The sequence below is a fragment of the Carcharodon carcharias genome, chromosome 1 (genome assembly GCF_017639515.1).
Source record: "Carcharodon carcharias isolate sCarCar2 chromosome 1, sCarCar2.pri, whole genome shotgun sequence".
NCBI lineage: Eukaryota > Metazoa > Chordata > Chondrichthyes > Lamniformes > Lamnidae > Carcharodon > Carcharodon carcharias.
In genome coordinates this window covers 183,736,936-183,753,404 of record NC_054467.1, presented here as the reverse complement: position 1 = coordinate 183,753,404, position 16,469 = coordinate 183,736,936, and the positions used below count along the sequence as shown (strand labels likewise).

Here is a 16,469-nt window from a genome sequence, read left to right as displayed (position 1 = left end):
ATAAAACCCAGACAAAACATGCTGTACTTCAGCTTGGCTGTCCCCACCACCCCCACTCACCCCCACCCCACCCCACCCCACCCCCGCCATCGCTCGCTCCCCAGTACCACCCCCCACCCCCGCCACACACACACACACACACACACACACACACACTTTGTAAGCAACTTTAGCTCGCTCGTTAAATGCCTATTGTGGCCCCAGATGCTTTCCTAAGTTGAGGTGCTTGCGTCTATATTAACGCATAGGACGAAACCAATGTATATACAAAATGTGAAGTCAGGAAAGTACTGCTGGTTGTTCGATCAGCATGTCTGTTGATTTAATCACATGTTTCTTATTATGTACACGTTTGATTGCAACCCGGCTGTTAGACAGAAGTTATATTTTTTGTGACCCACATTTTCCCCAACAATTTGTTGTTGCAACCCTTGATAGAAGTGTATAATTATATACACAGCCGGTGCTGTCACTAATGACCAAGTGATAATAATGAAAATAAATTACAGCTAGTTTATTTATTTGCTTCCAAGTACAACCTGGAGAAATACAATGAAATCCTTTAAAATATAAAATATTAAGTTAACAGTGCAAAACATACAGAAGGTATAAATACACAAACAAACCCCCAGCACATTTCTTCAAAGGTACCTTGAACGATGGAATATTCAATGCTCGTTGCAATTTAATGGATATTGACGGGAGTTCTAAAAATATTCCATTGTCTCAATGTACTTTTTTAGTCTGTTAAATGTAAATAATATATACCAATTTCATATATCAGAATGAATCAATTAGTAGACTCTGAGCAGTATTCGTTATTTGAATTTATACATTAATTGTAATGAGGTATATCGAATTCATACTATTTACTTCTGATTATTACTGTTTTTAAAGAACATTGCAATTATACACTCTTCCACAACCTTACAAATAATATTGACTGCTGTGAATGTTTTGCATCATAGTACATTTGTTGGAGCAAACATTATGCATTAGGCAGGAAATTACATAATACAAGTATATATAAAACAGAGAAATGTTGATTGGATATAATATTTAGAGTGCTCGAGTCAGCTAGCTGAAGGGAGGTATGCTGTCTCTTTAAGCAGGTTGCTGCGCTAATGAATTGCATTCTGTTGACTTGAAACTGAGGCTCCAGGCTGCTCTCTTTTCAGTTCGCGGTACAGAGCGCTCTCAATAGATTTAGTGCTAATATGGTACATTTGTTCTACACATTCAGCAGTCAAGGTCCGTGAGATTAAAGATCGCCCACCTCTGGAGAATAAAGAAACCTCCAGGGAATCCAATAAATTTGATGATTGATCTCTCTGGTGCATTGTTCCTCCGGAGTAGAAATCATACCTCAGCACATTTCCCCTGTATTGCTGCTGTAATTTAGTTTACGTTAACTTCCCTCATTCATCTGCCTTACAAATGTAGCAAAAATTAAAAAGATTTATTGTTGAATTAGTTTCTAGTATGTCTGGATTATACAATTAGAACATAATAGAAAGCAGCTCGGAATTAAATCCTTATATATGCGATCTTCATAAAAACCTATTTTAAATCTTTTTCGGTGCTGGGTTTAGATATTGGTTTAAGTAATGTCAACTCCTGTGGGCTCTGGTGCAGTGTATTTAAAAACACGGTTATTTGGACTAGACATTTAATGTTAAAACAACAATAATGCTGACGAAGTATGCTCTGATTGTCATTCGGAGTATCAGGAAAATGTCTTTCTCCCACTCGCGTATTTTTAATAGAAGTATACATCTTTGAGAATACAAATAATATCACTCGCCAAGTCATTGTGTCTAATTGTGTGCTTAAGGCCGCACTAAAAGTTGAATACATATCTATGTCTCTCACATGGGGTTGTCGTGCTATAGTGTCTGTTGTGTACTTATTCCAACAAATTACAGGATATCTGTACTCCATCCTCAAACTGATCGACAACTACAACTGCATTTTAACAGGGTGTTTGGTCAGTCTATTCAAAAACCGCTGGAAAGTTGATTTTGCTTAAACATTGGATTATTCCGGGAACTTGTCCCAAATATTGTATTGCAATTTAATCTGGATGCAAATTGCAGGCCTTGGTGTTTTCGTGTTTTAATGCGCAGACTGGGTCATGGGAGAGATGTTAGGGTTTCATCGTAGCACATGTGAAATTAAAGTTGCTTGATCAAGGCTTACACCTATCATATGCATAATACTTACAAATCTTTATTGTTGGAGTACGAAGAGTTAAAACTCTTCAGTATCGCGCAAAAAGCTGATCTGGCTCTGATGACATGTGGTGAAAGCCTTTTGATCATTTGATTATGCTATACTCGCGCGATTTCATATAGCTTTCAGAGGTTGGGGAAGGGAACTAACCCGTCCCTCTACCCCGTCCAAAAGAATTACTAAAACACGAATATTTGTTCTATGTTGAAACTGACGGTCAATATTAGAGGAGAGATAAAATACAGTTTGAAGAGAGAGAGGTCTACTCCTAAAATATCCAACGCTGGCAACCCTTGATCCTCGCAGGATTTGCTGAACACTGGAGCCTAGACCTTCCTACATTAATTCCACTCTCACACCTTCAACTCCAATCTCCGCTAAATGTACAGCCCGATATTCAGACAGATCAGAATTAGTGCAATTACGAGGCCCGGCCGGGGAGCTAGCTAGCATGCACAACCGCACATACAGACCGACACGGGGATTGATAAACGTTAATAAAGAACATTCACTGCCCAAAAGCATAGTTATTTGGGGTGAACCATCCCCCTTACACAAACTAACATTTTCAATGTGAGTAGGCTTCAAATGGAAACGAATATATTCTCTGCCTGAGACGCCTTTAAAGGACTTAATTGAACAGCAAGAAGATTAGATCTAATTATTCACCTCCTAAAACTGCGCACAAGCAAATCTAATGTGCAGAGTGAAATTGAGCGTAATCCGAGGGAAGCACAGTCCTATGTTTTTTAAAAAATAATGCAAAAATAACACGAACCACAAAGAGGAAAGTAGCTAGCCAAACTTACAAGACAGTAAACAAATATTCAGTGTACCTTTCTAACGCTATATACATCTCTTTAAACAATGCGAACCGCCTACATATGTTCGTCTAGGCCTTACACGAAAGATTTCTACAGCCTAAGGGTTTCAAAAATAGTCCGTTACTCCCTCCTTCCTAAAAGTATAAATAAGTGAATAAAAGATTTGGTTGAGAGAAATGACATCCCTAAATGCCTGCCCCCACACGATACCAGAGTGTGTTTAACCCTATAGTATTACTTTTCAATTTCTATATGCCATTCAGGAAATAATTAGATACATGTAGAAAAGTAAAATCATTAAACCAAGTATTTCTGTGTAGACTTAAATGGGGCAACACATGAGCAGTCTATTGCAATCGAATGTAAAGAATGTGTGAAATAAAATAAATTCGAACGAGGCACTTACAGCAAGAGGTGGCGTAACATTGCTATAAAATGATCATGTTTACAACTGCAGTGTAAAGGCTGGGGTTATCTGTACAACCTCCGCTGCGGTGCACTACAGCACTGTATTTAAATATTAGACTGTTGTTAGTGCAATTGTTGGCAAGTATATGGACTTAACAGCTGCAATTATCAATTGGGAATCGATCAAGAGAATTCATCTGCGTGTATTTTCAATCGTGTAAGCAAACATGGGTGTGCATCCCAGAACTTGCACCGTGGCTTGCCTTTGATGCCCTGTGAGTTTTGGGTAAGGACACGTTTTGCGTGCGTTCAATGGATGACATTTCCACGCCATGTCGTGAAACTTAAGTATTTGTCTAAGCGATTTCCAATTCGCATCCATAGCGCATGCGAGTTAATTGCACCTCAGTCTTGCTGATATATTGTGGTCATATGGCACAACACATGCCTGGTAGGCAGAAACGAAATCATGCATCTGAAACGTGTCCACCTCATAAATCTATGCCTCCCACCGCCCAACCACGACCCATTTTTCTTTTTTGGCGCGCGCACATACTCGGCTCGAATTTGTGCAAATTGCCCACCTTGTTATTAAAACATAGACTATTTATCAGAACAAATCTGAGGGCACTCTAAATCATGAATCAATTATATCAGTTCAACATCTAGATTTCTGGGGTATTTAGGGCAGGGCTCCGGGCATCCGATAGGTCGGGGTGGGTTTAAAGCCAACAAGTTGTCATTGGATGACCTTCCCTACCATCATCTCCCGTAAAGCCATACAGGCGGCGGAATATGTCCCAGAATTGGTTGTCCAACTGAAATATATGTGGCATTTTGTGAAACTGTTTAACCTTATTTTAAAAATGAAGTTTACTATCTAAATTCACATCTAAATAGATGTCAGCCATTATCAAATCATACGTTACAAAAGTCCAAAAGTTGGCATCTGCTGTAAAACGTATAAAAGCGTTCCCCTGTTTTCATGCGAACTGTTCCATGGGATAAAGTCATGATACAGTCATGAGATCAGCCAATTGAGATCAGATTGAATAACACAAGTGTACACCATTTTAAACTATTCAATATTATAGCTTTAGGAATAAATGTAAGGCTTTTATCGTTAATTATTTAGACCATAGATTCAGTTTCTCGAGTTTAGATTAATTTACCGGATGAAATTAAATTGGTAGTAATTTAAAATATAGGATTAATCAAACTATGAAATTAATGGGTGTGCTTCACAGGCGTTAACAGCAGTTTGAGGCTGTCAATAGAATAACATTTTTATTCAGAACATTTAACACAGGCAAGCCCCTGTGAGTGGGAATGCTAGCCTTATTCAAATGATGGATGTTGCAAAAGGGTATTCCCCTTTAAAGTTGGGACTAAACTGACGAGCACTCAAAGGGAGCTCCTGTGGAGCATTCCTCGTGTCGGAGTACTTTCAGAATCCTAACGTCTTTGGTCTTTATCTTGTCAATTTGTAAATTTAGGAACGATCGGCTGTGCTACAGTATTGGTTTGCAACGTCATAACAGAAGGCCATTGGTGCTTTCGTAAACTGGCGTGAGGCAAATAACACGGAGATGTATGTTGTTTGGTCCTGAATAATATCCGCTCCAAACTGATAGTTCGCTGTCACAATATCGGTCTCTCTGATGTTATCGTCAGGCATGGCTATACTTTAAATGACCCAATCAGTATAATCAGTTTAAAGCCTCAGATTGCATTTTTGTGACTCCACAAAGAAATGTAAATTTAAGGAAATCTAAATGCAAGATTTCTCCTGATTTTGGCATTTTCTACCCGTGTTCCATTTTTGAATTAAATATATTTGCTTGCAGGAAAATAATTACGAACGATTCCCGTTTCTAATGCGGACTGAATAGCAATTGCATGATTTTGAATAACAAACTGATCTGGAATTGACAAGTGGATCATTGGGAAAGGGAGACTGGGTTTCATGCGCAGGCTTTTCGGACAATTTGCTGTAAATGTGACAGCGGACAAACTGTTAAATGCTTTGTTTTCTTCCTTACTGAGCCGTGGTCTGTCACTATAGGTTTCCGCTAAACCACGTGTTTATTTGTCAGTTTAGGACTATTATCAGCAATTATTCTTTGTAATTACGTATTAGGTTTACGCACAGCTGAAACATCAAAAAACACACTGGTTTCATCCGCTCGTCTTACCCACGTGTGTTCCTCCTGAATCGCTAGCTCATATCTAAAAAGCCTTGGGTAATTAAGTTTATTTTAATGTGCATTGTTGATATTGTATAAAAGGCAATCAGAGCTAAAGCTTGTTAGAAGTGTTTATATTTCCAGGGCAGAAGATGCACAGATGGGCAGTTCATAGTCCAGCGCCTTCAGCCTGTTTCTGCTTTCAGCTCAGTATTTTTGGTGTTTATTGGTCTCTTTTTATTGGCAGCCACGCATCTTAGCTGCGAAGAGTTTTTAAACTGCTCTGATTGCTGACAGGATTTCGGCCAGTCTTTTCGTTCTTCGTTCATGGACTGTTTGCGGGCTATTCTTATCTTGCACATCACCATACACACACACACACACACACACACACACACAAGTGTGCACAACGGAGCATCGTTAGGAGGAGCGGCATGTGGCCTCACAAGCCAAGTGCGAAAGGTGCTGGAGAAATGTTCCTGATTCTGGTCTGACAGAGGAAACTGGACTGCTCGGGGCTTACACAGGGCAAGATGAATTTGCTCTAAACAGAACGGGCGATTTCGGGGACAAATCATTCACATATTAGAAAGGTCACAGCATTATGCGAAATGTGCAGAAAATTGCGGCTGTCCATTAAGTTTTCAAGGGTTTCGCCAATACTTCCGGCCTGTTGGTTGAGCTGGGGCGGTCAGTCGCACTAATCCCTAGGCTGATCATAACCCGTCAGAAAGGGCATTTTGAAGCATGTGTTGAAATGCTAAAAAAAAACAGGTTATGCCTGAAGACGGTGGACCGTTTAGCTGAAGAACACTGTTTCAGCCTTTGCACGAATTCTGAATTGTTAAATCGCGGATATCAGTGAATTATTTATTCATGTATTCAGGCTCAATGGTACCCTTGGTATCTTTTCAATCAAACGTGCTCGTATCGAGGTGCTTTATGCGCATCCCAGGAGTGAGTTTAAAAGCTAAAATTCCTACACCTTCATATTTTGGAAGCAACATTTCTCTTACAAAGTACTTTCCCATTAATTTTATTTCTTTTCATTAAACCGTGTATTCGCCTTTAAAGGATAAAAAAGTAGAAATAAAACAGTTTGATGCGCGTCTTCTTACCTTAATGATTTTGCAATATTCTTACACGTGGCACCTAATACAGATTGGAAATCCTCGGATGTGCAAACTCGAGAAAATTGATCAGTTCTTAGGCTGCGCATCACATTCCTGTCCCGATACACTCTCCACAACCTCTCCAGACAAAAAACTAAGACAATGGATTAGCTACACTTGAGTATTTCACTTATAAACGTGTCTTGTGGAAACCCACGATATAACAAGATGCATATGTTGCCCTCATTTATTTATTCGAGAAAGAGATAGTCGTAAAACAGTCAATTGAAAACAGTATAGCCTCGTGTTATTGTTTCGGTTAATACCGGCTCTGCATGAGGAGGAGTATTGAATGGAGCTGGCGTGTCCCTTAGCCGTACGCTGACCTTGCCCTGCACTTCACTAAACACCTCAGCGGAACGCTTTAAAACGATGGGGAAAATGCGGTGAATTGTACGCTTATTGTGGCTAATTCGATATCCTACTTCAGGTTTTTAAAACTAAATTTCCGTATCTCACAGGCTGTTAAAGAGTGGAAAACCGTACTCTGCAACTGATTTTCTTCAGGCAAATGAGTTCGGACTCCAGTCACTCGTGGCTGGGAAAAGTTTAATTCTGCGATTTAAACAAATCTAGAATAACGACAAAAGTGTCGCATCTTTGAGTTGTGCTGAAGGCTCATATCTAAAGTTCCGGGTCCTTCATCCCAGCACCAATTTGCATGTACAGGTGCTGCTGAGTGGGTCGGTGCACCGGGGGAGGCAAATGCTCAGCAGGGCTTTTAAAGAAGAGGGAGCAGGAAGAATAAGTCAGAGAGCAGAGGAGGAGGAAACTGAGGAAAGGAAGGGAGGATAAAAAAGGGGCAGCGAGAGAAAGAAAGTCGGGCAGAGGCAAGGAGAAAGCTGGAGGGCCCAAAGGTTCTGCGGTAGGAACTGCAGCAGCTCCTGGAGCCGGACTCAGAGCCTCCGAGGCAAAGACAATGCAAACAGCTGGTGCTGCCCGGGTCCTGCCCCTGGGCCAATCAGCGCAGAGGGAGTGGGAGAGGGGGTGGGGGGGTGGGGCGAGGCTGCCGGGGGCGGGGGGGGGGGTTGGGGAGAGAGCCGGCGTACGTCTGACGTCAGGCGCCCTCGACGTCAGACCAATGGCGAGGGGCTGGAGGAAGCGCAGGCAGAGTGTGTGAGAGATAAGGAGCAGTGAGCATGAGCGGCTGGACTGCGCACACTGCCTTTCTGCACAAACTCATCCCCAGTGTCGAGCAGCAACAAGCCGCAACGACCGCACTCCTCTTCACCAGCCCTACTCTGTGGATATAACCAAGGACTCCCTGGAACCACCCCCCCCCCTCCCTTCCCCTCCCCCCTCCCACCACCACCACCAGCAGCAGCCCCATCCAAAAACAAAAATCCAAGGGGAAAAAGAAACAAAACAAAAGTTTTACACAATAACAAGAAATGGGAGACATGGGAGATCCACCCAAAAGTAAGTTTTCTTCATTGCTGTTGCATTTTGAGGATCGGATTCAGGTGTTAGGAGTTGATTATTTTCGCAGGTCAACTCTGGTCGCTCTTGTAGCTTTGCTGTTACCTCCGACTTTCTTTCGTTGCTCTTGAACATTAATTATGCCGCCTAGCATTTGGGTCGATTTTGTATGTTATACAGCACTAGCCTCCAGGTTCAGGTAAACGATGAGAAGTCTTGCATTGTTAAATATATTCCCACCACTGGCGCTACGTGTGAACAAAATAGCTTTGTGGCAGGGTAGAGTCGAAGTAAAACCGTGCTAAACCATTTTTGAGCATTTGGATTACATCTTTCAGAGCCTTGTCAGATGTATCATAGATACATACATCTGATAGCTCAGGGTCTCTGCTGAGATAAGTAAAATGTGATGCTGCAGAATAATTGCACCTTTTCTGTTTGTGAAATTCTGATTGTAATAGTTTAATGCATGGACTCCATAAATGTTTTCTAAACTTTTATATCTTTAGCACGCAGTTTTTTTCTAAAACAAAGTTCTGCATGCTTCTAAAGATTCTTCAAAATAAATTCAGAAACCTACCCTTGCACGCGTTTTTGCTGAAAACCAGTGTGAAAATGTTAAGACGAAAATGAAAGCTCAGTTCCTGATTTACAGTAACTCGTTTGGAACTAAAATGTATATTAATCTATACTCCAGATATTTCATTTTTTTTACTTTGGACCCTACCGTTTAACAAAACTGCCTGAAATATATCTTTAGGTCTATCCAGTAAATGCAATGACTATATATTAAAAAAACTATAGTCGAATATATGCCTGATAGAAGAGACCAAGCCTTCGATGGGTTTCACGACACCATTTTCATATCAATTTACAGAAAAACGCCTTATTTCACTGTGTGTTGGTTGTGGGAATCAGATTCATGACCAGTATATTCTTCGAGTTTCTCCGGATCTGGAATGGCATGCGGCTTGTCTAAAATGTGCAGAGTGTAATCAATATTTGGACGAGACGTGTACCTGCTTCGTTAGGGATGGCAAAACATACTGCAAGAGAGACTATATTCGGTGAGTGAAGATCTTGGAATTTTAAAAATAAAGATAATATTTCAGTTCCATTCAGCTATGCAGCCCTTGCGTTGTCTCTAAATGACACCCCCACCCTCAATATTAACCCTTCAATGGCTCTATTCCTACCTGTTTTGCCTTATCTTATCTCAACTGGCGGGTAGACGAGATCAAATTGCCCATTATTTGGCAGCGAACAATTGACATATTTAGATAATGCAACTGCTTCCTTTAGTAGGCACAGAAATCTGTGTACTGAGAGTATATGAACCTTGCCGCTTCTGTGTCTGCTATCCACAAATCTGAGTTTGAAAAACGTTTGTCACTGAAACAGTTGTTTAAATGTTTACGAGAGACAGCAATTCGTTAAAAACCATCGCTGTCATCAATTTAGTTTGTGTATTTCCGAATGTTTGTGCTTGTAGGTAGAAATGAGGCATGTGAACCGAAAGTGTAAATTCAGTTCCAGTGAGCTCTATTACATGGAGAATTGTTGGAGCACGATTGGATCTTTTACAGCATAGCAATTTTCGACCGATATCAAAATTCCCAGTGCAGTATATTGTGCCCAAGCTCTTGTGTTGATTTGCACGACTTTTGCAGTTTATTTTAAAACACTTGATATTATTTTCCTACTAAACTGGAAGAATCAAGTCTAAAGACTGCTTCTGAAAATTAAAATGCGCTGTCACTAATTGGAACACTGACTCTTAAAACATGACTTTTCCTAATGAATGTTCCAAAATGACACGATTAATTTGGATAAAATAACATTTTTAGTTTGAATTAAAAAATGAAAATCGATTTTTACAATATCAAATAGGACTGCACGGATTAAAATCGTGTTAGAATGTAATGAATGTACATTATCTAAAAATCTGTTAATAAACTTCACGTTGGAGAGTATACTGATTCGCTTTATGTTTGTGTATTTTGAAGTGCATGGTTTATTAATTTCATTTTAAAAAGCTTTAACATTATGTAGAACTTTATCACGGTTTAGTGAACATGATGAGGATTAGAATGATCGGAAATATATATTTACATTCCGATTAATATGAAGTATAATTTGGTCTATTTTGCACTTTCTGTGTTATGATAAACTGACGAATCGATTCAGAAGTAATTGTGTGTTGGCTTTTTTGGTCTAGGGTCTCTCGGTATTAAAAAATCTTTGACATACTGGAGGCACTTTTGACCCTTTGGTAAATGTTTTTGATTTTTCTTTTTGGCTTGCAGATTGTACGGAACTAAATGTGCGAAGTGTAATATAGGATTCAGTAAGAATGACTTTGTGATGAGAGCTCGCAGTAAGGTGTATCACATTGACTGCTTCCGCTGTGTGGCGTGCAGTCGCCAGCTCATCCCCGGTGATGAATTCGCATTGCGGGAAGACGGACTCTTCTGCCGGGCTGATCACGATGTTGTAGAGCGAGCCTCGGTCGGCCCAGACCCCCTCAGTCCCATGCATGGCAACAGACCCCTACAGATGGCGGGTATGTACGCTTTCAAAACTTGGTTTTATTAGAGTCCATCGTGTAATGAAAACAAATATTTTATACTGTCTCCTACATCAATTCAACGTTTTGAACATTTTTTAACGCGCAAACGATGCGCAACCGTAAACAGCTTCGTGTTGTATAGTAAATGTCGAATTTCTGTATGTTTTACTGACGTTTCACTACACCGGAATGTGCGGTTTGAATCTTGGCATTGGGGCTCTGTGCAGGCGAAACACTGCACGTGCATGTTTTCCTTGTGCCTTACATCCGATTGTGTATGATATGTTTGTTGGTATTCAGGATAAATTGCAGGCAAATGTAGGGATATTGAATCTGAGCACACTGTCCTCCAATGTTATATGTCTGGTCTAGTTTTAAAACTTTTGAGGAGTGGCGGGGTTTGGGGGGGGGTGGGGGGGGGGCGGGTGGAGAACAGTCTCCAGTTACCCTTGTGTTTCAAGTTGAACTGTTTTAATTATTCGAGATTCAAGCTTTGAAGAAACTTGGTTTCACGTACAAATATTCCCACCGTTATTCAAACAAGTTAATCAGACACCATCTTTACATGTACTGTATGCTTTACATAAAGGTTTCCTTGAATCGGAAGCAGGCAATTAAACATTATTAGTACAGTTAAAATATCATGGCAGAACCATGTTCTAGTGACAGCGTGTAATATTGGTGTAGAATGCAGTTGTTTTGTAAGTAAAACTTGCTATTTTTGCTGGTGTAAATGAAAACATTAATCATGGATTAATGGAGAGGTGCTTGAAGGTTTCTGAGAATTACTCTATATTTCAAATATGTTTAAACAAGCTTCATGAATTGATGTATCAGTTTATATCGCTCAGAGATTATCAAGTATAGTATTTTTTATAGCCAGCCATGGCTTTCCAACGCCTTTGTAAAAGATTTCCACCCCGCCAAAAATGATTGGAATACATAATTGCCCTTGTTGCAATACATTGCATTCCGAAAGACAATCGATTCGAAATCTGCATAATTATATGTTTGAAGACTTTTCAAGTAGCGTCTGTCACATTTGATATTTCATTCCAGTGTAAATATTGGATCTTGCTGTTACACAGCAATAGTGCTGCTTTCCTCGTTGTTCTTTCCAGCAGGATGCATTTCGCTGCTGCCAGAGTAGCAAATGCATATGCTATGTAAAAGTAACTTTGTTGAAGTAACATGCTTGACATTAAATTTCAAATTACATCACGCACTGATAAATGCTGCATTGCATTTTTCACAACACGACCTGATTTTGTTTTACAAACTTTAATAAACGATTTAAAGGGATACCACCCTTATTTTTACTACAACACAATATCTGTTTATACTACGTTATCCGTCTCATTACATTTTATCAAATGCATTACAGTAAGTTTTTTTCATAAGCGGAAGACTATTTTGATTTATGACTGACTGGTGACAATTAAATACAGTGCTGCTGTAATGGAAATGTTATTTCAATCATTTCCAGTTAGACCTCTTTCAGAGAAAACCATATTTCAGGGCAACATAACTGTGGGCGGACTTTTGAAAATCTAATTTTACCTGCTGTATGGTCCACTGAACCTTTCATAAACACATCAAACGCTGTAATTCTCTGATCACACCCTTGAAACTTTGCGGGGAGCCCCGTTTATCACATCACATATCTGAGTGCATGGAAAGTGGAGTCTGGCTCTCTTGGTGTAAATCCAAGCTGTTGCCTTAAAAACTTGTGCAACAGCGGCGATTGTACCAAAATCGACAAGTCACGAACCGATTGGTTTCCTCTACAGAGCCGATCAAATCAACAATGTGCTCCTATCCGAATTGTATTTATATGGAGTTGACTGTAATTAGCATTTAGATAACTAGAGAATGCGGTTGAAGCCGAACCTCAAACCCAGTCCAATAAGCATCGTTTCTGATTCATTTAAATTTAATTGGCACCAATAGATAGTGTAATGTACATATGGTATACAAGAGATATTTAAGATTGATTTGTTTTGGCTTTTCGACCTCATGCAGTTAAATCTGTTTTGAACGTCATACCGGATAGTTCCAAGATTACTTTTAACTTGATTTTATTGTCACCTCAGACCAGATTATCTGGCAAAGTCGAAATACACATGTTTTCCACGGCCTGGTTGTATTGCAAATCAGTCCACGTCACGCCATTAATATAGCTTCAAGATTGTTTTAAGATGTAATGTTTCTGTCAGGAGAAATATTAGACCGTGTTCTATTGCTCATTTTGCTGTTCAACAAATTTAGGATGTATTGCCTGTTTTTACAGCAGAGCCCATTTCTGCCCGACAACCAGCTTTGAGGCCGCACGTTCACAAACAGCCCGAGAAGACGACTCGGGTGCGGACAGTTCTGAATGAGAAGCAGCTCCATACGTTACGGACTTGTTATGCAGCCAACCCCAGGCCCGACGCGCTCATGAAGGAGCAGCTCGTGGAAATGACAGGCTTGAGCCCCCGTGTCATTAGAGTCTGGTTTCAAAACAAGCGCTGTAAGGACAAGAAAAAGAGCATCCTCATGAAACAACTGCAACAACAACAGCCCAACGACAAAACAGTAAGTGTTTTTCTCTTCCTAAACGTTCACGGGGACTTTAACAGGAAACGTGTCTATTTCCATGCAAACTGTAACACAAACGGTGGAAAGCATTGCTAGCTATCTCCCCATATGTTTGAAACACAAGCTTTTTCATAAGAAGATACCATTCTAATAATAAAAATGCTGCAGCACCCATATCCAATTTCAAATTCACTGATGTTTGAGTAAAATAATATCCTTCGAATTCACGTTTTATAGGGCTTTTTGTTTTGCTGAGTCCGGATTGCTTTGTAATATTGTAACCACTAATTAAAAATACCGTTTTTGAAATTAATGCAATTGCTAATACAGATGAAAAGGTACATTTTTACCCTTTGGGCATTGAAATGTTGGGTGTGTCAATTAATATTCAGTTCTTAGAAGTTTATCTTTGATTTAGGACAACCATTAGATTTTGGGCCACCCCTTTTACCTTTTGAAGCTATTACCTTAAGAAGAACATATTTTTGGAGTGAATAAATGTCATTTTTCCAACATTGGAAATGGCTTTTAAATAAATATATTCCCAACTCTTGGCCTGTGCCATTGGGTTATAATCACTGTTCAACATCATTAGCATTCCCTACTCCATTTTATGTATGATATTGCAATGCCCTATTTTACTGTTACATGTATAGAATTATTTAGATTACATAGCACCACATATATTATGAGATCCTAGATTGTATGGTGCATGGCAACAGAAAATGGATTATGTGAAATGTTAAATTGTCAACATTAGAAGGTGCCAGGAAGAGACGACTGTTGAAGTGAATGCATTCTTAGCATAATAAGAAAGTATGGTGGATGGGTGTGTACCATTATTATTAAAATAAAGTAATAAGTGTTGTTGGCTTTTTTTGGAGAACATCCAGGGGATGACAGGGACCCCAATGGTAGCTGCCAGTCCTGAGAGACATGACAGCAGTTTGCAAGCCAATCCAGTGGAGGTGCAGAGTTACCAGCCACCTTGGAAAGTTTTAAGTGACTTCGCTTTGCAGAGTGATATTGAACAGCCTGCATTTCAACAACTGGTGAGTGCCAGCAACATGCAGAACACCATCACCACCACCACAATACAGACTGCACCAGAAATCACTGCAATCAGGGGACCTGCTACACACCAATCCATATATAGACAATTCATGGATATAAAAATTGCAGAATCCCTCTTTTGCCAGCCTTAGTATTTTCATTTTGTCGACCATCAAGAACATAGGGGGTAAATAAAAAATTGAAATTGTTTACTCAAGCTTTTTCCCATATTCAAATACTTTGTGTTTAACATTTTACACTGATAATGGCTTTTTGTCTGAAACATGCACTTCTATTTTATTCCAATTATTGTCGAAGAGCATTTTTAGTCAAATATTTCAAATTCAAAACACTACTGATTATTTTACTGAAGGGGTGGGGAGGCAGGACACGTGAATCATGAGATAAGCAGATTTCAAATACAACCAATAAAAATGAAACAAAATGGATACTATTGTTATATTTTCTCAGCTTTCGGATTAGTGTTATTAAAAGTGGGCAGATTGGTAATAAGGAAACCCCTCCCACTATCCTTCTAAGTAAACCTTATCTGTGAAGAATTGAGCTGAAGGTTCTTTATTTCACCCAGCTCATTTGTAAAGGTGAACATAGAGTACAGCCTTATATGATCACAGTGATGGTAGAATTTTGTCACTGAATAATTAGGCATAATTTAATTGTTTAAAATATGCCCCACTGGCTGTTTTATATTTTGTAACATATTGCAAACCCACAGTTACTATACTGAATTGAAGTATAACTTAAATTGTGCTTCCCAGTGGTGCTTAACATACAGCACATTTGGGTTACTTATTGCTATAGAGGTGCCTGCAAAACACATGTAACGTATGATAAAATTACTCAGCTTTGTAAACCCATTTCAGCTTAACTCTTTGAGGCCAGTGGTGGCCCCTTTGCAAGGTATCCCAAAACAAATGAAAGAAATATTTCCTGCCTTTCCTGTTTGGAATACACTCCGCATTCATGTCAGAAATAGTTATTTAGTGATAGGAAACATTCTCTTGCTTCAAAGTTCAAAGAAAGTGCAGTACTCAAGGGGTTAAACAGATATGTGGTGTTTTATAATAAATAATGAATTACTGCAAAATATATTAATTCATTATGTACTTTTGGAAAAAATGTACCATTTTACACCATTAAATGTTGCACTGGAAAATGTAACTAGACCTACTTGTGCTTTACTAGGAGACCTTTATTATTTACTTTGCCATTGTTTTCAACTTAGAGATATAGCACTTTAAAGGTAACTTGGCAAAAAAGCGCTTTCTGTTTATTGTAATTTGATTGTCATTAATGATAAAATTAATGCAACCCATTGTACAACTATAGTTACAAAGGTCAAAAATATATTTTTCATGAATGTTATTTTCTGATATATGCGACTTTGGATTGATGTCAACGTTTTAAAGAGGCCAGAGATCATTCATTTGCTATGATTTTTACAGGTTAATTTTTCAGAGGGAGGGCCAGGTTCTAACTCCACTGGAAGTGAAGTAGCGTCCATGTCCTCCCAACTCCCTGACACACCAAACAGCATGGTAGCAAGTCCTATAGAGGCATGAGGAGCCTGAACTCTCAGTGCAACCCTACAGAGAGCCATGAGGAACCCTGGACCCTCAAAACTCTCTAGCCCACACTTTTTTTTAAAAAAAGGTTCATGCAACCTGGTCCATGTCTGATCAGAAAGCAGCCATCATCTGTTTGCACGAAGTCTCTGTGTTCAAACAACCAATGTTGTACCCTAGCAACACTGTGACGACAATCAGACACTAGAGTGGGATCTGGCTACAAGTGCAAATAGAAGAGACTCCCAAGGCATCCGGGACTTCATGCAAAGACATTTTTGAAGATATAGAAAAGGATGTATGTTCGAAAACCTGAGAGATGTGATTTGAATGTGTTGCACACACAAACAGATAAGATGATCCAGTGGAGAGACTATAGTCCCAACATCTTCAATGGTGCTGCCTAGAAAGGACATCAGTGGGTCAGCTTTGCCAAAAAA

At 39.5% G+C, this 16,469-nt stretch overlaps 1 protein-coding gene across 1 annotated transcript; it reads left to right on the top strand.

The window, feature by feature from the left end:
• Positions 1-8,213: 8,213 nt before the first annotated feature.
• Positions 8,214-16,233, top strand: isl1a (ISL LIM homeobox 1a). The gene is made up of 6 exons (XM_041195642.1): positions 8,214-8,241; positions 9,119-9,308; positions 10,548-10,804; positions 13,101-13,387; positions 14,275-14,442; positions 15,910-16,233. Exons 1-6 carry the CDS (start codon positions 8,214-8,216, stop codon positions 16,024-16,026), a joined length of 1,047 nt encoding a protein of 348 aa, XP_041051576.1. The 3' UTR covers positions 16,027-16,233.
• Positions 16,234-16,469: the final 236 nt, after the last annotated feature.